The following is a 25,918-nucleotide window of genomic DNA, read 5'->3' as shown; positions in this document are numbered from 1 at the left end:
CTCTCCCTCCCTTTCTCTCTCTCAGTATTCTTCAATGACCCCTTTGGATTCAGTCTGGAAATTTGGAATTTATTACTTTTAATATTTTTTGTTTTAAATATTTTATAATTTCTCTTGCTGTCCTGTATAAGCTATGAGTTATTTAAAAACATGACACTAGCATATCTATACATTAACATATATTGCAAGCTATTATGTTTCTGCTTATGAGTTCAGTTTCTTTGTAATCATTGATTATAATGATTTTGTGGGATTTATTGAGACTTTGTGTTTCTTATACAATGTTTTTATTTTTAATGTCAATGTTAATAATCTATGTGTCCAAGGCAGTACATAGTACGTATCATATTAAAAAAACAGTTCTTTTATTTTTATTCTTTTAGTCACATTTTTAACACCTTGATTATTCTGATCAGTTACATCTATCAGTTCTCAAGATAATTATGATGAAACCACTATTTTAGGATAATTAATTTCTGTATTTCTAACAAATTTTGTCTTACAGATATCAAGACTATGTTATAAATGTAATATATTCTTACTAAATTATTCTTTTAGCTATTTGTTTTTAATCTTCTATGTTATTCTTAATCTTGAGTTATATTTTATCTGATATGAAATTGCCCTCTTGGGGTATCTGCTCCACATTTGCCTTATATCTCTGTATACATCTTTTTAAGCTTAATTTTTTTTCCTTTTGCTTTGTGTCACTTCCAAACAACACATTGTTGAATGCTTTTTGAAATCCAATCTAAGAATTATCTTAAGCTTAAATATGTGTTCTGTCAATTTAGATAAAAGTAAATCTAAAAATCTTTATTAATCTTGCTTCCCATATAATGTCTTCCTCCTAGATTAATTTTACTTCAGCTGAAGTACTTTTTGCAATTTTTTTCAGAGCATGTTTCTATGAGATAATGTATTTGAGTCTTGTGCACTTTAAAGAAAGTATGTATCCAGTTTAACATAAGATTTATTATAGAAACTTATGTTCAAAGTTGTTTTTCTTCAATATTTGGTTTATATAATAATCTTCTTTCATCCAGTATTTTAGATAGATGATTGATGAAGTATAATTCTTGATTTTTATAGGATATACATTTTGCCTCTAGAACAGTTATTTTCAAGTTTGAATTTTTAGAATTATCACTAGGGGACATTTTAAACATGTTTAGTCCTCATTCTCATGGAATCAATGTATTTGATTTTCAGTGCATCCTTTGAAGCAGTATTTCTAAAATTCCCTAGGTGATTCTAATATAAAGCTATGCATGTAAAACAATGCATGGAAGCCATTAACATTGTGTCTCCCTCGTACACTAGCTGTGCTTTTTTTTTTTTCTTATGTATCCTATTGAGACCATTTTATGCTCTTTCATGTGAGGTCTTTGGACTTTCCTCCAACCCATAAAAATGTCATTATTTTTGTGTTCTTATAATATGCCAAGTACAGAGTTAATTTCTTCACCTGCAATTTTATTTTCATAAAATTAATTGTTAAGTGCTGGCATGCCTACAAAGATATATTTGTTTGCCAACAATAAAATATTGGTATATGATCTAACATTAATAAATACATACTGCCACCAATTCTTTGCATCAATTGAGTGTCCTGCAAGTCAATTCAGTTCTGACACTAAATACCTCAGAGTTAGTGTCAGGTCCTACAAGTTAAATGGCAAAGCATCCAACAAGACTACACTTACTTTAGACTACAAATTCTTGGGTTCCCATGACCCTGCTTCAGGTGATAAAATTTACTAGAAAAATTCACTAAAAGTGCTACACTTATGACTATAGTTTTATTATAAAGGATACACTCAGGAACACCCGAATGGAAGAAATCAGTAAGGCAAGGTCTCAAGGGAGGAAGGTGGTGCAGAACTCCCATCCCCTCTGCTTGTAGCATCCAGGTATGCCACCCTCCCAGCACATCAATGTGTTCAGCAACCCAGAACCTACTGAGCTTCAGTATTCAGAGATTTTATTTGGGTTTCATTAATTAGAAATGATTGATGAAATCATTGACCATGTGATTGAACTTAATCTCTAGTCCCACTTCCGTATTTACAGTTTGAGGAATAAAAGTGAAAGTTTCAACCCTCTAATGAAGTGCTTGGTCTTTCTGGCATGGCCAACCTTTCCCTCAAAACTATTGAAACTAAGTTTCACCATGAGTCATCTCTTAGCATAAATTCAAGTATGATCTCAAGGGGCTCATTATGAAAAACAAAAGAACTCCTATCACTTAGGAAATTCCAAGGGATTTTGAAGCTCTGTGTCAGGAACTAGGGACAAAGAACACATTTATTATCAATATTTATTATATCACAATGAATAACATAATAACCCAAGAAATTCCAGCTTTTCTTTATACTCTGCTTTTGAATAGTGCTTGTATGAAAATATCAAATAATTGCAATTAATCAACCATTATAATGTTATTAAGTCTTTGTTCTACTGTTCTGAATACAGAACATAAAAGATATTATATGACTAGACATTCATTTCCTTCATAATCCTCCACTTTAAGGAAAATGGATTGCATAGATATAATTGAGGCTTGTTCATTTTACTTTGCCTATATATAAAAACACAAATTTGAGTAAAATGTCCCTTTTACTGAGAGCAGCTGACATAATTCATTTTTTAAAATGACATGGATTGATGGGAATGTTGCTCTATTTAAATGATTAGTAAGTTATACCTTATGAAGAATGGAGCATATCTAAGAAAGTATCTTAACTTTTTATCAAAAGGAAATTTATCATTGCATATTCAATTGGTAAAAATGTTAGATGGCAACCTGAGTCCTTTATATTTATTGATGTTGGAAGTTCTTTGGCTAAGTCAGGATATAAAAATAACTCAAAAGCTATTTTAATGTAGCCGAAGGTTTTTATTTTTAAGAAGTCATTTCATGCCTTCTCTAGACTTCAATTCACAATGATTTTCTTTTAACTTGGAGTCAGTCCTGCATAATGCAAGAATTGAATATGCCCTTTAAAGACATTTCCAAACCTGAAGTTCTTTGATTTTAAAATATAAATGTGTTATTTAGTGTCAAAGATGCTTGTTTTCTTCTCCTTGCCCTATCTTACAAAGGATACCAATTTAACTCTTAAACAAAACCCTAGCTCTACAAAAATATGGTCAAAATTCTGGCTCTTGGAAAGGAGCCTTTCTTTATACTTCACTGACTCTGAATCAACTCGACTTTGCTGTTTATCTGATCTGGCTCTTGTGTTGTAAACTATCAGAGGTTGGGTTTGTGACATTTGTAATCTCATGTATAAATTCCTAGTTCATTAACTGCATTGTCCAGATTCTATGTTTTCTAATTTCTCTTGCATGCTAAAATCACTGCCCTGCTCAGACTACAGTGAAATTACTATTCCATCAGGACATTTATTTTATCATCATTTAGGAACTCACCATCACACTAATAGTTTATATGTCCTCTGTATGTCAAGTTTACCTCTTTCTTTAAGTCCTCCCTATCTTCCTCTTCTACCCATGACTGGATTGAAATAATGAACTTGAGTTTTGCTTTGATCTTGGTTTATGATACTAATGTTCTACCAATTCTTTCTCTTGTGTCTCATTTCCTGTTTCATTCGGCTATTTAATATATATTAGTATGTTTTACTTCACTTTGTAATGCTGATCTGATTCTTACATATGTGAAGTGACTTGAAAATTCCCGTTTTTTAATAGATGGCGTGCTTATTCCCCAATTCTGCATTTTCCTAACTTGAAGAGTATTCCATTCAGGGCATCTTTTTTAGAGGAGAAGGAACAACTTTTCTGACTGGTGAATGTGGGGGAACTCAGCCTGCATTGTCAGCCCATTTTTCCCATTCCTCTCTTTATTTGGAGCAGGGATTATCTACCCTCTCCAGTAAGGACATTCTCTAGGCTACTTTAGTTCTTTGGGGAGAAGGTGGAGATAGTTTCCTTTGTCTAGACTTGACTATGACTAGCTATTTAATGAGCTATTCACATTTTTCACATTCAGTGTCTATACAAATTCCAGTTCTCCATTTGCTTCATGTAAAGGTTTCTCATCTCACCAATAAAATATTTTCTTTAAAACAGTGACCACCTCTATACTGTCAGAAGTCTTTCATAAATAAAAACACTCTGATAAATGATTTTTTTTCATTTAATCTTTACAACATGATTTTGTAAAAGGACTATATCATCTTCAATTTGTAAATAAGGTTCAAAGAGTATATATAGTTAAGTGGGTTATCTAGGATATTATACCAGATATGAAAATGCCATAGCGTGCTGTACCCACCTATGGCAAGGAATTCTTCTGCTAACCTGGGTCTATGCCAGCTTCCTGCACTTATTAGACAAGTCATTTTAGACAAGTGTTGAATTCATTTGCTGCCTTTTCCTCCCTCTGTAAATAATGAACAGCAAAACCTGTCCTATGTAAATTTTAAAGTCGTATATACTTAAGAAAATACATAGATGCACTTTGTATATATGATCAATGTTATTAAAAAGATGAACCAGAGTCCTTTAAAAATTACCTACATAATAAAAATTGCCTTAGAGTGAGCAATGTTAAGTTCTTTAATAGTATTAAAGTTTATATCAACTCATGAGTTGGTTTGTTATGAAAATCAAATAGTTATTATACCAGGAGTTTTTAACTTAGAGTTCCACAGATGGAATTCAGTGAGTCCATGAAATTGGATGGGAGTAAAATATTTTTAGTTTTTCTTAACCTTGATCTTAAATTTAGCATTTCCTTCAATTACAAAAGTAGGTAACAAACCACAGTAGCATAAACAGCAACTGTCACATTTTTCCCTATATAATCACAAAATTTTCATATTTATATATTTGTTTTAGTGCTTATCTTTTGATTTTTTTAAGCCTAGATTCCCATCAGAAATTGGCATATAAAACAAGGGCTTCCCATGCAGGTTTGTTTTGGAAATTGATCCTAGGGAACAAGAGTGGGGGTTTGGGAAGAGTGAAACAAGGAGTGACGGGAAGAATACACACAGCTATGGGCAGTGATGCTCAATTCCTCCAGGGTGTTCTGAAGATACATCTAGTAGCACTCAAACCCTACTGGTCAGGCAGTTGCTTCCGGGTGTGCTAACTGTTAACCTCTGAACACTTCCAGATTTTCAATGAGTGAGAGTCCTGTGACTTCTCAGGAGTCCCAACCTGTTGAGAGTTTAGTTAAACTACTCTATAATATTGTTGCCTTGGCATCCACTCTGTGTGGCCAAGAGTAATGCAGGGGCCTTGAATGGGAATGTGGGACCTTCCCACATTCCCTAGATAACAGTTGGCAGAGCCATAAGTAAATGTAAATTCCTGATGTGAGTTCCACAGCACACCTGGTGATAAACAGTCTCTCCTGCCTTCTGACTCCTTCCTCTTGTGCACCCCTTAAAGAAGACCCTCACTCACAAAATAGATTTGAGATAAAAAGATCTACAAGAATATCTAGTTTAAGTTTAAAACATGAATGTGAATTAAAACACAAGTAACTGTCAATGTTCCTTTCTGAACGTTCTTGAAAACACCCAACAGATACTTAAAAAAAAAAAAAAAGACCCCCACTGAGCTTACCAAAACCCCACTCTTTGGGGCTTGAATTAACCAATTCACTCTTAGTCAGAAAACTCCAAATCACTCCACCTAGGGATCCTAATAAAGATGTGTGCCTTAGGTACAGCTGCTAGCTCTCTGTCAGCACCCTGCCTTTACCTTCTGTGTGGTCCTTTGAGGCCATGGACCTCCTCCAGGACCTGTGAGTAATAACCTTCTCTATTTTACTTTCCCTTGTATTGAAACTTGGCTCACCCTCCACCACCTCAGGGTTCTACTTAATAAATGTTAGTTTAACAAAAAATCACAACACAACTGTAGATTTCAGAGACAGTGCTGGAACAGAAAGAAAGAAATAGTTGTAAAACTGAGGAAAAGGCCCTATCTGGTTACAACGGCATTAAACTAGTTGTCATAGCAACAATTAGAGTAAAATATAGGCTCAGAAAGTGTGAGACAGGGCAAGAGAGATGTCTTCCATAACTTTAGAATTAGGATTTTATATATCTACTTTCTTCCTTTTTATTTACAGTAGCTATCAGATCCTTGCTACAAGAAAAATAAAATTAGCTTCGTCTCCTAATTTTTGCCGCTAGTATTATATTTCTTAGAGTTTACTTCTGTATTCTTGAATACGTTTAGATTTCTACTACTTGTTTTGTCAGCTTTGACTCAGTTATTATAAATGAGACATGCATTAAGCATTTTTATTTTTTCCTATATATTTTTCTCCCTCTTTCTTTTAGACGTATCATTTCCACATTGTCAGTGTGTAATGTATGCATTTCATTATTTCATCCTATCCCATTTTGGTTTTAGAACCTAAGATCTTTTTTTTTTTAAATAGATCTTTATTGGAGTATAATTGCTTCACAATACTGTGTTAGTTTCTGTTGCACAACAAAGCGAATCAGCCATATGCATACACATGTCCCCATATCCCCTCCCTCTTGAACCTTCCCCTCCCATCATCCCTATCCCACCCCTCTAGGTCATCGCAAAGCACTGAGCCGATCTCCCTGTGCTATGCTGCTGCTTCCCACCAGCCAACTATTTTACATTTGGAATGGGACTTGAACTTAAAAGCTTTTGCACGGCAAAGGAAACCATAAACAAGATAAAAAGACAACCCTCAGAATGGGAGAAAATATTTACAAATGAAACAACAGATAAAGGATTAGTCTCCAAAATATACAAACAGCTCATGGTACTCAATATCAAAAAAACAAACAATCCAGTTAAAAAGTGGGAGGAAGACCTAAATAGACATTTCACCAAGAAAGACATACAGATGGACAAGAGGCACATGAAAAGATGCTCAACATCACTAATTGTTAGAGAAATGCAAATCAAAACTACAATGAAGTATCACCTCACACTGGTCAGAATAGCTATTATCAAAAAATCTAGAAACAATAAACGCTGGAAAGGGTGTGGTAAAAAAGGAACCCTCCTGCACTGTTGGTGGGAATGTAAATTGATACAACTACTGTGGAAAACAGTATGGAGGTTCCTTAAAACACTAACAAAGAACCTAGGATCTTTAATTATATGTATTAAATAACCTGTGGCATTTATTTTGCTAAAATTTCCAAAGTTTTACTTGAATGACAAGAAATACTCCTTTTGTCTTTTCTTAGAAGTCCCATATTAACAATATTCTCTTTGATATTGCATGTTCAAGTAATTTGTCTGTAGTGATTTTATGTAAAAGACAAATAGCTTGGATATTAATTTCTTTATTCCCATGAGAATGCTGTAGATGTTACTCCACTAATTTTGGTCATTAAATGTTGCTGAATTCATTAGCTTTTGCTTTATAACAAATCACCTCAAAATCTCAGTGGCATACAACATTAAATAGTCATTTTTCATGCCTCTGCTGATAGGTGGAGAGTCTACTGATCTAGTCTGAACTCAGCTGGGCAGCTCTGATGATTTTGGTTAAGATAATTTTCATACCTACAGCTGGCTTAGGTCACCTGATCTAGGGTGATCCTGGATGTCTCTTTCATCCACATGTCTCATTCCACATGTCTTTATTCCGAGGAGGATCCATCCATACCGGGAGAGATCAGGCTGCTAGCCCAGCCGTGTTCTGCTCATGGTGATGGTATAAGTGCAAGAGCAAATAAGTGCGATTGTTACCAACCCTTTTGAGTCAGGCCCCAAAAAGTGTCCTCCTGCTTGGTGTCTTTCGAACCAATAGAATGAGAAAGAGTTTGGTTCAGAAGGAAAGCTTTATTCTTTGATCAAAGAGTGGAGAGGTGCAAGCCTGAGCTCTAGAGGACACACTCTCCCCGAAAGGCTGTGAGCAGGCTGCTTTACAGGGTTCTTGTCAGAGGGGAGAGGAGGGAGCGGAGTTCTCTCCTGATGGGCACCGCTGCACTGCTCACATTCCACTTGGCGGTGCCAGCACGGCGTCTCTGACGTGGCCTGCCACCGCCATCTTGAATTGCCGTGCTGTGCTCAGCACTTTTGTACAAGGTCCCGGCCTGAGCTGACGTGTCAGCATAGTCGTTTCACACTAGGAACCCTGTCTGTGGTGCCAGGTGTGAGGCCTCTGCATGTGGCCCCCTATGAGCAAGTGAAACTGGATGAAGCACAAAGGAAAAGGAAAAAAAAAAAGGTTAGATTTTATTACCCAGATTCTATTTTTATTTCCCAGGAATTTTAATGGGCTTTGTTGGTGAAAAGTCCCTCCTGTGTCTTTTGTCCTGCTCCTCATTCTTGAGGAGCTCTGAGGGAGCGAAGTCTGTCTTCTGTATCTGCTTCTTGCTGATCTGGGGCGTCCTCATAACCTCGGGTAGAGAAGCAGAACTTCTCTCCAGCTACTTTTAGATATGTTTGATTGTCACCAGGCCTCAGCCCTAACTGTTCTTACCCCTGAGGGACTACCATTTGTCTAACCTTTTGGAGACAAAGGACACCAGACAATTTAAGACACATAGCCCAAATACTAGCAAGAGAATAATGGTCATATGTCAAATTTTTCTTAAAAATGAGGGTATCTAGATCTTTTGCCTGTAGGCAAAAGTGTGCCCTGATGTTGAGGCTCACTGCCAAGGACTGATATCTCTGGTGACACTTTTGTTGTTTTTTGGAAAAGAAGCTTCAGGCCAGAGAGAGGTTCACATGAGTAGTCAAGGGAGTCCATTGCCCCACGTTGTCACTCCGGAGTTTGGGGCTGAGGGGCCCCCTTCACTTGAGTGTGATGTGCCCATGGAATAATCCCCTGCGATTTCAGGGCAGAATGGGTGGTTAGGATCGCTAAGTGTGGTCCGTTCCACTTAAGAGTGAGCTGACTGTGGGCTGCCGGTTTTCCAGGTTTTTTGGTACACCCAGTCTCCTGGCCAGAAGGGGTGTTGGACCAGGTCAGTGGGTGCAGGCAGCACTAAGTTACCATATTCTATGAGAGCTTTCATGGTTTCACCTACCTGGTAGGCATACTTGAGGTATAGGGGGCTCAAGGGGGTTAAGGTGTCCCTTAGGCTTGGGGAATGGGTCTACCATACATGAGTTCAAATTCACTTAGATTTAACTTATCTCTTGGGGCTAACTGCATGCAGATTAGGACAATTGGAAGCAACTTAATCCAATTTTCTTGAAGTTCCTAACATAGCTTGGCTAAGGCCCATTTGAAGATCTCATTGCATCGCCCTACGTTCCCTGATGTTTGGGGTCTTCAGGCTGAGTGAAAGTTCCATTTTATTCCCAGGACACTCATTATCTCTTTCATCACTTGAGACACAAATGCTGGACCATTATCATTTTGTAGGGACTCTAGGAGCTCAAACCTGGAAATTATTTCTTTTAAGGCTTAGCCACTTCTTTTAATGCCTTAGCCACTTCAGCTGCCATTTCAGTTCTAGCAGGGAATGTTTCTGTCCACCCAGAAAATGTGTCTACTAGCACCAAGAGATACCTGAAATTGACTGGTACTCTCAGCATGATGGTGAAATCTGTCTGCCAACCTTCTCCAGGATATGTCCCTCTGGTTTGAATGGGCCTTATCTGAGAGCTTCTGAGGGGGTGGGGGTGGGGGTCTGGTGTTGGAGTTGGTCATTATGCAGATGAAGCACGTCTCAACTATGCAACTAATTATACTTTTCATGACAGGAGTTACGATGACCTCAGCTAACCAGTTGTTAAGGGCTTGCCTCCTATACTGAGTTCCTTGATGAGCTTCCCTGATGGTTTGACAAGCTTCAGTTTGGGGAAAGAATCATGGCCCATGTTCTTAACTAGCCATCCATGGCCTTTGGGGGCTTTGTCTAATTCTTCCTTTGTGTAGACTGGGGAATAATTGAATGGATCCGGCCTTCGAGGTATGAGGGTAGTTGACAAGTTACTGACTGGTTCTAGGGCCACTTTTTTAGCAGTTGCTACTGCCTTGTTTTTTCCCTTTAATAACTCTGCATCCCCCTTTTGAGACTCCTACAATGAATCACTGCCACCTTTTTTTTGCTGTGCTGCATCTAAGAGCTTAAACTTAAGCTTAATCCATGCTTAAGCCATGTTATACCTGTTTATTCTCTTCAGTAAGCATACCTCTTTTCTTCCAAATAACCCAGTATATGTGTAAGGTGGCATAGGCATACCGAGAACCTGTGTAAACATTTAAGATTTTCTTGGTCCAGAGATGAGACCTCTGATCAGATGAGGGCTATCAGCTCCGCCTTTTGGGCAGAAGTCCCCTGGGTTAGGCTTCTTGCCTCTGTGACTTGGGTCTGGGAGGTCACCATGTATCCCACCAACCTTTTTTCTTCCTTCATAAAACTGCTCCCATCTGTGAACCATTGTTCTTTGGCATTCAGGAGAGGCTCACTTCCTAGTTTGGGCAACTGGAATAGATCATGTCTGTGGTTTCTATACAGTCATGCTTCAGGGGCTCTGTTTCCATGGGTAGCAGGGTGGCAGGATTTATCATGTGACATATTTTTATTGTAGCCACTGGGTTGTCTATAAGCATAGTCTGAACTTGAATAGACCTTCCAGGGGATGGCCTTCTGCTCCCTTAGAACTTACTCGATCCTGGTGGGGAGTCCATATAGTGACTGGCTGACCAAACATTAACTTTTCAGCCTCCTTTAGCAGGGTTGTAGTAACAGCTACTTCTCGTAGGCAAGGAGGCCATCCCTTAGTGGTTCAAGCTAACTGTTTAGAAAAATAAACACCACCCAAGTTAAGAGGTCCCAGTTTTTGAGCTAATATTCCATGGGCGATTCCCCTTCTCTGATGAATGTAAAGGTCAAAGGGTTTAGCTAAATCTGGGAGGACCAGGGCAGGGGCCTGAAATAATTGCTTTTTGAATTCTTGAAAAGCCCCTTTGCCTTCTGAATTCCATTCAAAAGGATCATCATCCTTCCTTTTCAACTTTTCGTATAGAGGCCTAGCTATTATACCATACTTAGGGATCCAGATATGGCAAAACCTGGCTATCCCCAAGAAACCTCTAAGCTGTCTTCTAGTTTTAGGAGGGGTGAAGCTACAAATGGCTTCTTCTCTTTTCTGGGGTAGGCTTCTCTGACCTTCTGTGAGAATGAAGCCTAGGTAGGTCACCCAAGTCTGGATATTTGAGCCTTTTTCTTGGACACCTTAGATCCTTTATGGGCTAGGTGTTTCAGAGCAGTTATAGCATTTTTGTCAAAGACCTCCTTAGTAAGGCTGACGATCAGGATGCCATCTACATACTGATGGAGGGCTCCCTCTTCCAGATGTACCTCTTTTAGGTCTTTAGCTAAAGTTTCCCCAAAGATGGTAGGGGAATTTTTGAAACCTTGGGGCAGGACTGTCCAGCAGTATTGTTGTTTTTATTGCGTGTAGGGTTCTGCCACTCAAAAGCAAAAATCTCTTTTGACTCTAGGGCTAAGGAAATACAGAAGAAGGCATCTTTTATTTTTTAAATTTTATTGAAGTATAGTTGATTTACAATGTGTGAATTTCTGATGTACAGCAAAGTGATTCAGTTATACATATATATATTCTTTTTCATATTCTTTTCCATTATAGTTTATCACAGGATATTGGATATAGTTTCCCGTGCTATACAGTAGGACCTTGTTGTTTATCCATCCTATATATAATAGTTTGCGTCTGCTAATCCCAAACTCCCAATCCTTCCCTCCCCCACCCCTCTCCCCCTTGGTAATCACAAGTCTGTTCTCACAAGTTTGTTCCTGTTTTGTGGATGTGTTCATTTGTGTCATATTTTAGATTCCACTGTCCAGTTTTCCCAGCACCACTTATTGAAGAGACTGTCTTTTCTCCATTGTATATTCTTGCCTCCTCTGTCATAGATTAATTGACTGTAAGTGCATGGTTTTATTTGTGGGCTTTCTCTCCTGTTCCATTGATCTATATGTCTGTTTTTGTGCCAGTACCACACTGTTTTGATGACCGTACCTTTGTAGTATAGTTGGAAGTCAGGGAGCCTGATTCTTCCAACTTCCTTCTTCTTTCTCAAGATTTTTTTGACTCTTCGGGATCTTTTGTGTTTCCATATAAATTTTCAATTTTTTTGTTTTAGCTATGTGAAAAATGCCATTGGTAATTCGATAGGGATTGCATTGTAGATTGCCTTGTAGATTGCACTGTAGGTTGCCTTGGGTACTTTGGTCATTTTAACAATATTGACTCTTCCAGTCCAAGAACATGACATATCTTTCCATCTGTTTGTGTCATCTTCAATTTCTTTCATCATTGTCTTTTAATTTTCAGAGTACAGATCTTTTGCCTCCCTAGGTAGGTTTATTCTTAGATATTTTATTATTTTTGATGTTATGGTAAACGGGATTGTTTCCTTAATTTCTCTTTCTGATATTTTGTTATTATTGTATAGAAATGCAACAGATATCTGTATATTAATTTTGTATCCAGCAACTTTACTGAATTCATTGATGAGCTCTAGTAGTTTTCTGGTAGCATCTTTAGAATTTTCTATGTACAGTATCATGGCATCTGCAAACAGTGACAGTTTTACTTCTTTTCCAATTCAGATTCCTTTTATTTCTTCTTTTCCTCTGATTGCTGTGACTAGGTCTTCCAAAACTATGTTGAATAAAAGTGGTGAGACTGAGCAACTTTGTCTTGTTCCTGATCTTAGAGGAAATGTTTTCAGCTTTTCACCATTGAGTATGATGTTAGCTATGGGTTTGTCATATATGACCTTTATTATGTCAGGATATTTTTCCTCTATGCCCACTCTCTGAAGATTTTTTTATCATAAATGGATGTTGAATTTTTATCAAAAGCTTTTTCTGCCTCTACTGAGATCATCATATAGTTTTTATTCTTCAGTTTGTTAATGTGGTGTATCACATTGATTGATTTGTGGATATTGAAAAATCCTTGCATCCCTGGGATAAATCCCACTTGATCATAGTGTATGAGCCTTTTAATGTCTTGTTGCATTTGGTTTGCCAGTATTTTGTTGAGGATTTGTGCATTTCTGTTCATCAGTGATATTGGCCTGTAATTTTTTTTTTTTGAGATATCTGTGTCTGGTTTTGGCATCAGGGTGACGGTGGCCTCATAAAATATATTCAGAAGTGTTCCTTCCTCTGCAATTTTTTGGAGTAGTTTCAGAAGGATAGGTGTTAACTCTTCTTATCTTCCTTCCTCCTGCTGGTTATGCAGCCTGAAATGAGTGGTATGTGCATGAGAGCTCTCCCTTCAGGGGTTTCCTGACTCCATTTTAAATGAGGTTTTCCTTTATTTATTTTCACATTTTCCCTTTTTTATCAAGCTTTTTCCTGGAAAGCATTGCTTGTCAAGAGTTAGGTTGTACATATTTAGTGGGTTTTATCCCTTGGTGCCAGGAATGACCTTTCTTGGTTTTCATGTCTCCCATCTGAGGGAAAGCGCATTGTGATTTGAAACCATTTTAGTAACAAGGAGGGACAGGAGGGAGAACTTTCAGCTGTTTCCCATTTAAGGTCTATATCCTTTCAAGGTCATAAACATTGGAGATCATCTCGGAAGTGTGAAGCTAGCATCAATCTAATGAGTATGTCATTTCTACAAAGGATAGACAGGCAACAGGTACAGAACTTAAAAATAATTATGCAAAGCAGAGTTAAAATTAACATGACTAGTCCAATTTGTATTGTGCTTGTTTCTTTATCATGTGTAATTAAATTTTTACCTCTCCAGAGGTATTTATTCGTGTGCAACTTGTGGTATTTGCTATTGTATAAATGCCTTCTTGTTCAGCAAGTAGGTAATCAAGGGCTACACAATTGTCCAAAACTACTTTAGCCAATGAATTAAGTGATTGTTGTTGGGCTGCTACTGCTTTGGCTCTGGAATCGTCCAGCTCTCCTGCTGTCAAAAAGAGATTTCTGATCATGTGTTCATTGGCACTTATTCTGACCCAAAGGAGAAAGGCTCTCCCTGTGGAGGCAAACTCAGAGTCATATATTCCCTTAGTATTTCCCATTTAAGGGACTGTGGAGGCTTAATGGGGTGGATCGATGGGAGGTTTCAAAAGCTTTACTTTGTAGCTGATATCAAGGGGATGTTGGGTGAAATTAGGAAGCACTTGAGACAAGTGAAATAATTTATTACAGGGTGGACTGAAGGGTCACCACTGTTGTTAATGGATGGGAGTTTCTGGTGGCAAACCCAACAATTAGATAAGTATCCTCCTTTTGTAATAGATTGAGAAATGCAAATGAGAGCATTGTCTGTCCGAGAAAAGGAGGGAGAGAGACTAGGGTAGGAAGTAACCATGGGAAAAAAATAAACAGGCCTGGTAAGGTCATATTGAGAAAGCTATCTCATTCAGCGGTCATGTGCTTCGATTCCCGGTAAATTTGATTTGAAGGTTCCCAGTGCACATAGGACTGTATATCAGATGGAGCCTTCTTTAGCTATATGCTGTGTATCTAAGGCTTGAGTCTCTGATGTTTGGGTGCCATCTGGGTAGTGAGGAGGACCTTGTATAGTCCCTTCCAAGGAGATATAGGGCAGCATTTTTTCTTATTGATTCCAAAACAGAAAGGTGTGAGAAAATGGGGAACTGTTTAGTTTGGGAATCTGTAGTCAGATACTTGAGGAAACCGAAAAGCTTAGGGTCTAGTTCAGCTTACAGATGTATAACAAAACCTTAAAGACAATTAACAGGACAAGAATCTAATATTTACAAACGTGCAAACAATTTTTCTCTCCATAAGTATTCCTCCTTTTGTCAAAGATAATCAGAGTAGAACTAATTTGTTTGAATTAATTTTGGCCTGATTATTGACCCAAATGCAGCAAGAATAGTAAGTGACCACATAAGCTCTTTTAAAGAATACTTTCCTGGAATCTTGTAAGCAAGATACTAGAGTGATTTTTCCAGGCAGTTTCTTAAAATTGGTCGTATCTGAGTGTATGTATAGCTTTCTCAAATATGACATTCCAGTCAAAGATTTGATAATATAGCCAATATTTCCAATTGTTTCCTGTTTCAAGGAGAACAGATTCTTATTAAACTCATGCAAACAACTATATTGGCATTAAAAGAAAAATACTCATTGACAGTTTCTGAATATTGAAGGGATCAGGAAGAGAGAAAAAGTAAATGCTTCATATTTGTTTACAAAGGTACATTTTATCAAATTGCTGAAAGTCATAGATAGCTTAAGAGAAAAAGCTTTCTTAAATCTGATAAATCAAAACATTAAAAAAATCAGCAATTTCAAATAAAAAGTCATACAAGGAATTATAACCATCTTCCTCAGTTTATTTAGTCCCATGTAACTAATTCTTGTTGATTTCAATCTTTTGTTGGAAGTTTTATGAAGCCATCAGTTTCTCCATGAGAGTTCCAAAAATTTTTACCTAGTTCAGTGGTATGATTAGAAAAGTTATCAGAAAGCTCTATTCCAGAATACCTGTCAGAGCCCTTTCCATGAATTTCTCTGTAGATGAAGCACTTGTGCAAGGACACTTTTGTAAAAGCATCAGAGTAAAACAATAACTGTAAGGAACAAATAACTTTAAAATAGCCACAGTTAAAGATCTGATGAGAATTGCAATTTATGAAGAAATTTGGTTATTTCTGTGACACATAACACTTTAAGATAATAACTAGAATTACAAGTGATAATAGAACATATCAGATTTCTAGGACTTTCATACAATTCTGGAATACTTATATTAATAACATGTCCACACAAATATAATCTAATAAAGGTTTAGCATCACTTATTTGACAATGTTTCCCACATAACTTAACAAATCAATTAAGCCTAATTAGTGTAACATCTCTCCTTTTATAAGGAGAGAGAACACATCTTTTGAGATGTTCCAGAGGCCCTCTGGAACATCCCAAAGTTAGTTTGAGGTCAAAAAGACTTCATTTACAACTTGATTTTTTTGGGGGGGGAGGTATTTGTCAAATACCAAAAGGTTTCAAAACACCTGGTCAAATAGGATCATAAGTCATTGTGAAACTATCCTTAGTTATCTAGGTGACCAAAACAACAATTAAAGACTTCACAGGAAAACATAGAAGGTTGCTCCACAGAAATGTAGAGCAAAACTTAGCTCTTTTATTATCAAGATGACTAGTTTCCTTAAGTAATCAAAGACCTGTGTAAACAGTGTGAGGCACAGTTGGTAAAACATAAAATCTTTGCTTTTAAGCAGATTACTTATAAAGGTAGGGAAAAATCTTTCATAAGATTTTCTTATATCAGGAGCAGACCAATAATAGTCCAACGAAACTTTGTTCTTTAGCAGATGAAAGAAAATTAAGTTCCGGTTTTATCTAAGTACACTATTGATATTAAAGGTTAATTTAAAAACCCTTATAACCAATTTATTCAATCTTATTCAGCTTGATCATACATAAAATTCCCTTCCCAGGATTCTTTTTACACAAACCTTCTACAACTTTCTATATCCATTTAGCTTTTGTCCTATCTTTTTTTCTTTTCTTATTCTGGAGCAATCATTTTATTTTAGGACAAATTTTTTTTCCCATATCAAAAATGCATCTCCATTATTTATACCTTCTTTCACTGAAAACTCATATCCTACTTTTCATATACAGTCATTTTCTTTCATCCTTATTATTTCTAGTAGTTTTGTAAAAGCAAACAAACAAAACAAAAACCTTTTAGCTCTTTTACAAATCAGGTTTGTATTTAACATTTTTTTCCTTCCTTTTCTTTGCTGACAATTTCAATTTCATTAGTTCAAATGTTATCTTCTCAATTTCAAAAACTTACAAAGCTTATCTAGGAAAGAAATGATGCGAGGTAGTTGTTATAGAATAATTACAGATTTACTCTTATAGGAGAGAATACCTGTCTATTCACTATATTAAATGAATGTAAATTCCTTCTACATAATATAGTTAAAATAAAGCATATACTTTTGGAAATTACAGTATGAGATTCACTGTCTTACCTCTGTCTACAGTTTCATCCTGACATTGCTCTGATAGAGTGTGAATGAATGAACAGACAGAGGCAACAGGATCCCCACATTACTGCCAAAGAGCGTTGTTCTAAATTGAGTAGACAGAATAAAGATTTGAAAAATGGGAAGACAACTTCCAAATTGATGGCAGATCTATAAATCTGGGAAACCACTACCAGAATTCCCAGCCTTGCAAGTAATTATAAGAAATGGGAGAATTTCTTTTATACAAAGGTTGCTGCCTGGCTACAAATCTGAAAAGACCAGGTAACAAGTATGAGCATATTAAACAATTATTGCAGTCTGACCTTGAGGAATTATCACTGAGTTTGAACAGGGCAGAAAGGGTGGTTGTTTTTGAACTGACCTTTTCAGCTGGCTGCACAAACCATTTTGTGGCTCAGTTCATTGTGGTATAAGAGCAGTAGCTTTCAATCATGCTGAATCATTCCTTAGTAAGAAACATAGTATATATTATGTATATACATACATATGTGTATATATACTTACATATATAAAACCATCTAAGTAACAAAAATAAAAGTTTACCCTCTTGCACTGTTGGTGGGAATGTAAACTGATACAGCCACTATGGAGAACAGTATGGAGGTTCCTTAAAAAACTAAAAATAGAACTACCATACGACCCGGCAATCCCACTACCAGGCATATACCCAGAGAAAACCATAATTCAAAAAGAGTCATGTACCACAGTGTTCATTGCAGCTCTATTTACAATAGCCAGGACATGGAAGCAACCTAAGTGTCCATCAACAGATGAATGGATAAAGAAGATGTGGCACATATATACAATGGAATATTACTCAGCCATAAAAAGAAATGAAATTGAGTTATTTGTAGTGAAGTGGATGTACCTAGAATCTGTCATACAGAGTGAAGTAAGTCAGAAAGAGAAAAACAAATACCGTATGCTAACACATATATATGGAATCTAAAAAAAAAAAAAAAAAAAGGTCATGAAGAACCTAGGGGCAAGACAGGAATAAAGACGCAGACCTACTAGAGAATGGACTTGAGGACATGGGGAGGGGGAAGGGTAAGCTGGGACGAAGTGAGAGAGTGGCATGGACATATATACACTACCAAATGTAAAATAGGTAGGGGGAAGCAGCCACATAGCACAGGGAGATCAGCTCAGTGCTTTGTGACCACGTAGAGGGGTGGGATAGGGAGGGTGGGAGGGAGACGCAAGAGGGAGGAGATATGGGGATATATGTATATGTATAGCTGATTCACTTTGTTATAAAACAGAAAATAACACACCATTGTAAAGCAATTATACTCCAATAAAGATGTTAAAAAAAAAAAGATCACAAACTAACCAAAAAAGTTTAATAAATTGACATATATTTCCTATTTTTAGTGTATGCCATGTATGTATTCTGTTTTGCACCTTATGAAATTGCTCTCTTTTATTTATATATAGATAGTAAATAAATCTATAACAAATCTATTTATAAATTATAGATAAAATTTAAGATACATATTATCAATTTATTTATATAGACAAATACAGGTAATATGTGTATCATAATTAACCAGTAGTATGTGAACACAGTTTGAAAAACAAGAAGTTATAGTAAATCCTCTCACAGGAAAAGTTATAGTAAATCCTCTCACAGGAAAATGCTTTCATGGGAGTTCCACTGTTTCTCATCTTCCAAAGCGGCACTAGCTGCTTTCTTTGAATTCTTTCATCATCAGTACATACAGTTTATGTGGAGTTAATTTACGCTTATTACTCTATATGTTTTGACACTTTCTCTTTGTGGAATATTTTGTATTCTGAGCTCTTTTCTCAACCTTTTAAATTATTTGTAATTTTTGCTTTCCAGTGAAAACTAGGAAGCAGGCAACTGTGAACTATCTCTCATATATTAGGATCCTGCAGTAGATTAGAAAAATTATAAATACGTTAAAAAATTTTTAGAAGTATGTTCTTCCTCATAATAATCTTTTTTCAATGTGGCATAAAACATGTTTATTAAGAGCCCCAAATAGCCCTTGTCTCTGCAAAAATTAAAAAGCCAAAACTAGACAAATTTATGTTTAGCAATCAGTATCTCAGTATACCATCCTATCTGGAAATGATTTAGATATTCAATGAATATCCATTATTTAATGTAACTTAGTATAAACTTTTATCTTATTTATAATTTTTAAAACACTTGTTTTTAGCGACTATGCTTCGGTTAGATATTGAATAGTTAACCATCATCTTAAGTTGTTTTTCTTGTTGACAAATTCTGTGACAGAAATAGCACAACCTAATTTTATCAGTAAACCCAGGTAGAAAAAGTTGTATATTTGCATTATATTCAATATTGATGACTCTGAAGACATGCCTTTTTCATTAAACCAACAAATTTAAGCTAACTTTTATTTCTCAAAGATTACCTCAGATCATATGAACTCAAAAAAACATTTGGGTTAGTTTCTATGTTTCTGAGTATACTTGATTTATATAAACACTTAATGTTTCTTTAGGCCAATTAAATAGTGTTCTTTACAAATGAATTTTGACAATGCCACCTAGTGGTAGAAAAATATTATATACTTATACACATATAGACTTACATAATATACAGACAGACGCATACATCTTACAGGTTTTGTTTTTAATAACTTTAGCCATGTCTCAGGTAGAAAACTCAAAGGAATAGTTGCATCCAAATTGTGTTTCTGGCAGATACAGTAAGTTAAGTTTACTTGCTCAGATGGCCAAAGTTTTTTACTAAAGATTTTTTATTTGCATGCTGTAAGTCATTTTGTCTTAGAAGCTTCTGTGTACCAATCAAAGAATGTATTCCATTGTCTCTGAGAGGTTTGGGATACTCTTTTTTAAGGGTGCCCCTTATAAATTTTATATAAAATAAAGATTCCCCAGGATGGCCATTATAATTCCAAATTATCCAAAAGTTCATCCATTTTTTCAGAAAGGCACAAGATCCTGGTCCAAGGACTAGGTGGATCCTATCTTGCCTTTGGATTCCCTAAAGCACCTTAATTATGATGGGTCCTGTTTTCCAGCAACTGTTCTAAAATACCAGGAATCACATGTTTTTCCCTGTTTTGAACAGAATGAGTGACTTACCAAGAAGGTTCATAAAAACAGATCCCAAATAAAGCTGGCGAGCTCAAAATGCAAAGAGAGTGGAGCTCAGATCCAGGAGAGACCCTCACACTCCAGGATTAGGGAGAAAGCACTGAGCTCAATGAGCTTTGTGGTTACTAGCATTTGTTTGCTCACGTGCCTAGGAGTTGTTGGGGTCTTCTTTGGCTCTCACTTTTGATTACCAAATAATATCAACCACAGAAATAAAGTAGCCCATTATTTTACCAGCAAAATGGATTTATTCAGAAATAGCAGAGAATTGCAATTCAAGACAGGCAAGCTGGTGAGTCAGGTAAATCTGAAGAGACAGAGGGAAGGTCTACTTTTATTAGGTTTTGGAAGGAAATTAGGGAAGGTTGTTGTGAATGAAATTTCATTGAAGAAGAACAAGAGTTCAAGATTGCAGCAGTTTCTTATTGGCTGCAAGTGGTGGTTAGTGCGTTCCTGCTGGGGCAGGAAATGCTGCTGGGGCATTTCCTTCTTTTTCTTAAAAGCGGGAGATTAAATTCCCTTGTGAAAAATGTTCTCCCTTGTACCAGAAGAAAAGTAACATTCTTATCATCAAAGTTAAGAAGTTGAGACTGAGAAAACTTTATACGGAGAATTCTATACGAACAGACCTTGTTAAAGTCTTATTTTCCTTCTTCCTACTGGTTATGCAGGCTGCAGTGAGTGGTATGTGCATGAGAGCTCTCCCTTCAGGGGCTTCCTGACTCCATTTTAAATGAGGTTTACCTTTATTTATTTTCACAATATCTACAAATGATAATTTACAGAACTGTTTTGCCTCTGCATATTGTGGACTATAAATGTCCCTTCTGAAATTAAAACTGACATATACACACTACTATATATAAAATAGATAACTAATAAGGACCTTCTATATAGCACAGGGAACTCTTCTCAATATTCTGTAATGACCTATATGAGAAAAGAATCTAAAAAAGAGTGGATATATGTATGTGTATAACTGATTCACTTTGCTGTGCAGCAGAAACTAACACGACATTAAATCAACTATACGACAATAAAATTTTTTTAAAAATCTACACAACCAGAGGGGAAAAAAATAAAATTCAATTCAATTAAAATTGAAAACATAGGTATTAATATATTTAAATCTAATAAGATCAGAGACCCAATTACAGGTAACATAGAATGAATTAAGATTATGTTTCTTTGGAACCACTCTTGATACCAAATTCTGTACTGGTCAGTGTTCAATCAGAGAAATAGAATCACTTGTGTTGCTACTTAAATGCATACATATTTGCAGGAATTTGTTTCAGAGATTTGACCTCACACAATTCTGTGAGCTGTTTCAACAGTGTGATACTTTCCTATTTTATATGTGCTTAAAGTTCACAAGGCAGGCAGTTAGGAATTAAAAATGAATGTAACGTGGGTGAAAGCCAGGATAAGCTGGAACCCACAAACAGAAGAAGAACCCATGAGAATAGACTGGAACCAAAGTCAGTTCACACGGCCTTCATCCTTGATGGAGACAGTATCTTAGAGAAGAAGCTGATATCTTTTATCATATAGATAAATGCACATGTGACCCAGAAGTAGAGAAACTAAAGGAGGATTCTGGGAAAAGTGGATTTAATTTCAGGCCAGGCAGCTGCCACAGGCCAATGAGGAAAGTCAACAAATAGTCTCTGTCCTGACCTCTTGAGTACAAAAACAAAACGGCTGCTGCTTCACTTCTGCCCTTCAAATACTGTGGAGAAACACCTTTGGTGGCTCATCCATTTTTTTCTTTTAAACTGCTCTTCTTCTTTTTTTTTTTTTTTTTTTTCTAATTTGGCTGCACTGCACAGCATGAGGGATCTTAGTTCCCCAACCAAGGATCAAACCTGGGCCCACACAGTGAAAGGGCCGAGTCCTAACCACTGGTGGGAATTCTGGGAAACATAGGTCAGTCAAGCCAAGTTGACAATTTGCAAAGTTAACACAAACACATTACTATTTGTGTAGCAAAACATTAATATCTACAAGTGACATAAACAAAAACACTAAATAGGTTCACATTAAATACACGTCAGGTTTTGCCATCCAAAGATTTTTGCATTAATCTGACAAATACATTCAGTTTTAAAAGATTTTTGGATTTTGTAATTGTCAAGAGATTCAAGATTTACTTTGTTTCCAGGTAGAACAAATTTAAAGTGATGGTTTTGGGCAAAAAAGAATGTGAATAAAAAATGATAATCAAGAAAACTGTTGTTCTGCAACAGCATCCAATAAAGCAGATACTTTCCTTGACTCTAAATAGTGACTTTCTGGACTTCCCTGGTGACACAGTGGTTAAGAATCCGCCTGTCAAAGCAGGGGACACGGGTTCGAGCCCTGGTCCACGAAGATCCCACATGCCGTGGACCAGCTAAGCCTGTACGCCACAACTACTGAGTCTGCACTCTTAGCCTGAAGCCACAACTACTGAGCCTGTGTGCCACAACTACTGAAGCCCACGTGCCTAGAGGCTGTGCTCCGCAACAAGAGAAGCCAGCACAATAAGAAGCCTGCGCACCGCAAGGAAGAGTAGCCCCCACTCGCCGCAACTAGAGAAAGCCCGTGCGCAGCAAGGAAGACCCAACGCAGCCAAAAATAAATAAATAAATAAGTTTATTTTTTAAATAAATAAATAAATAAATCGTGACTTTCAAGTAACTCTTCTCAGTAGACATATAACACATATAAACGATAAACTAAATATCTTCAGGGCACAAGTATTCTTTCAACTATCATTTTTTGGACTAATCAGATTAAAAAATCTGGCAATGAGAATAACCTCTATCATGGAATCCAGATTCCCAAGCCTAAAAAATATATAAATGTTCAAAGGATTTTCCAAAATGGTATGAAAAATGAATATATGAATGCTGTGGCCATGAGAATATGCCTCTCAGATCTCTGACCACAGCAAACATCATTGAGCAACGTTCCAAACTATTGCATTCTGAAATCCATTACCATGTTTGTGCCTAAACTAGATTTCTGATGAGCTATTCCAAGCCAGTGCCTGAGCATGGTAGGAATATTATGGTAGGCCTGTCCGAGGAAATCCTGTGACCTCATAAATGACTTTGACTCCAAGATTCCATGACAATTCTTTAGCACTTGAGGTCAGTCTAAGATGCTTGCACCCAAATTTTCTTCCATCTTTCACTCACTCCTGCATTTGAGATCAGACTTGCATCTCAGAATCATGGCTCTCCAAGCTCCTTCCTTTTTTTCTCACATTCATTTTTTTCTAATAAATTTTTGCACACTTAATCTTATCTTGGTGTCTGTTTCTTGAAGGAGCTAGTGTAACACAATGTTATGTTTTGGTCTATGTGTTTGTGTGTGCTTGTGTGTGTGCCACAAGAGCAAATACAAATAAAAATGAAATGCTTAATTCTCCTGTTATAAATAAGAGACTTCTCCCCTCCTTTTTCTGAGCTCATTTACTTTAGAAAATGTGTAAACTCTTCACTGTCTCTTTGAAATATAGATAAATCTTGTAAAAGCTAATTAAGCTTATTGCCAGTTTTAAGATCCAGGAATGCCTTCTCAAGGACCTGGGAGCCATCTGTTTGAAGTGTAATCTTCAAGGAAGCTAGCCCCACTATCTCCAAGTTTCTGTGAGAAGGAAGGAGCCTAATTTGGGTAGATGCCTCTCTCCAAGTTGCAAAACTACTTAGGTATGACATTAGTGTCATAAAGATATGAGAAATTTATTTTTCCTTTAGATAAAGCCAATTTCCTAACACAGATGGTCATTCCAATTACCAGATGAATTATGTGTGACCTATAGTGCTGTTAAATCCTTTTACTTGAGGACTATTTATTATTTATCTTGAGAACATATATGTGATGGTTGGCCATTTGGCTATATAAAAATTGTCTCTAAAATCTCTTAGTGGATTACCTGTGATGTACATCACATTCTGATTTAATTCTTATTCAACAGTAAAATTGTTTTCTTTCTCTTTACATATATGGAAGAAGTTTTCTAGGTTGGGAAGAGATTTTTTAAAAATTATATGTCCCAACAATATGTATATGTATATATATATATACACACGTATACATGTATATATGTATGTGTGTGTGTGTATATATATATATATGCCCCCAACAGAAGTATATATATATATCTATATATATATATGTATATACATATCTGTGTATATGTATATATATACATACATTTCCCCAACATGTATATGTACATGTGTATGTATATATTTATATACATATATGTTTATATGTATACACATACTTTTGAAAACATTGTGTTTCAGAAATGTTTACATAGTATTAATTTCAATTGCTCTAAAAATATTCTATGGTAATATTTTCTTCAAAATATTAAGCAAATTCAGAGGTATTCAACAAGTCATTAGATATTTCTTGCCCTTGTAAGACACAAACTTGTGACAAAAATATTTAGAAAAATAAGAGCTGGGATATATTTTATAATGCAATATGAAACAAGTGTTACAGAAGTGTGTATCTATAGAATTTGGGAAAATTTCATAGAAGAAATCTTCTTGGCTTTATTGTCCAAACATTTACAGTACCACTATTCTTCATCTTCCCCATTATATCCAAGATATCTCTCTTCTTGTGGGGGTAATGGGACTTCTTGATTATGTCAGTAACTTCCTAGCTCCTCATACCTTACTGCTTCTACCTGCCTTCCTTTCCCCAAAGAATTACATAGAAGCCTACATGATCCCTTAAATATATAACTCAGATAACTTCATTCCTTTGATAAATCTGTGCATTTGTCCCCATTTCACTCATTGGTCTGTAGATTTGCACTCCTACCCCTCTGGCTTTTTCTTTTAGTACCCTGGTAAGCTAACTCAACCCCAGATTCACTGGCCTATATGCCTTTTCTTGCATTCCAGGCAAGCTCCCTCCTCATGGATACGGTCCCAGCTCTTCCTGTGGCTAACATCCTTATTTTCTTCTGTATTTTATTCAAATGTCTCATTTTCAGTGACCTGCGTTGAACATCCAGATTTAATAATTCCATCTGCTTCCTCCCTCCCTCAGCACTCCTTCTCCTACTTATACTTTTCCCTTATATATATATAAATCCATAGTGTTTTTTTTGGCTGCGTTGTGTGGCTTGTGGGTGATATTTTCTTTAAAAATCAACAGCTAATTCAGAGGTATTCAACAAGTCCCTGACCAGAGATTGAACCCAGGGCCCCATCAGTGAGAGTGCCAAGTACTAACCACTGGACTGCCAGGGAATTTCCATAGAATTTTTTTTACCTTCTTAATAATTATGATTTACTTGTTTATCATACCTGTTGTTTATTCTCTGTTTACTCTAGCCTGAATATCAGCTGTTCAAATCCAGGTATCTTTGGCAATTTTGCTCACTGATGCATCTAAATCCTAACCATTTAGGATGGTTATGGTGCCTGATACATAGCTGGTACTCAGTAAGCATTTGTGTGATAAATGAATGCATGCATGCATAGAAGAAGCCATGTAAGATGGCAAGTGAAGGCAAAATGGATTTCAGTTGGCCAATGTAGGATTTTATGTAAATTACTGTGTGCTGAAGGAAAGCAGCAAGTCTGAGAATTGATGGGTATGTTTGTGGACTTTGAATAATGCAGAGGAGAAGAACTGGGTTCAAGGAAATTGAAGAAATATGTCTGGAAAAGTAAGCTGTTGCTATATACTTTTTCCTTACTGGTTCTTTGTACTTAGGTTTCCAGTCACTAGAAAACTACTCAGCATCTACAATAGTCAGTGGTATAATGAGCACTGTTTC

General features: G+C 36.4%; 1 protein-coding gene across 1 annotated transcript in view; it reads left to right on the top strand.

Moving 5' to 3' along the window:
- Positions 1 to 22,750, top strand: part of LOC309663215 (uncharacterized protein) — a 359,357-nt gene extending 336,607 nt beyond the window's left edge. The window contains exon 5 of the mRNA XM_082466839.1: positions 26 to 22,750. Within this exon, the coding sequence (XP_082322965.1) occupies positions 26 to 108 (83 nt within the window). The 3' untranslated portion in view covers positions 109 to 22,750. The remainder of the gene's footprint in view (positions 1 to 25) is intronic.
- The last annotated feature ends 3,168 nt before the right edge of the window (positions 22,751 to 25,918 follow it).

This window comes from Balaenoptera physalus (genome assembly GCF_965194825.1).
Source record: "Balaenoptera physalus genome assembly, chromosome: 6".
NCBI lineage: Eukaryota > Metazoa > Chordata > Mammalia > Artiodactyla > Balaenopteridae > Balaenoptera > Balaenoptera physalus.
The sequence above is the reverse complement of the archived record's forward strand: the minus strand, read 5'-3'. Positions and strand labels throughout refer to the sequence as shown.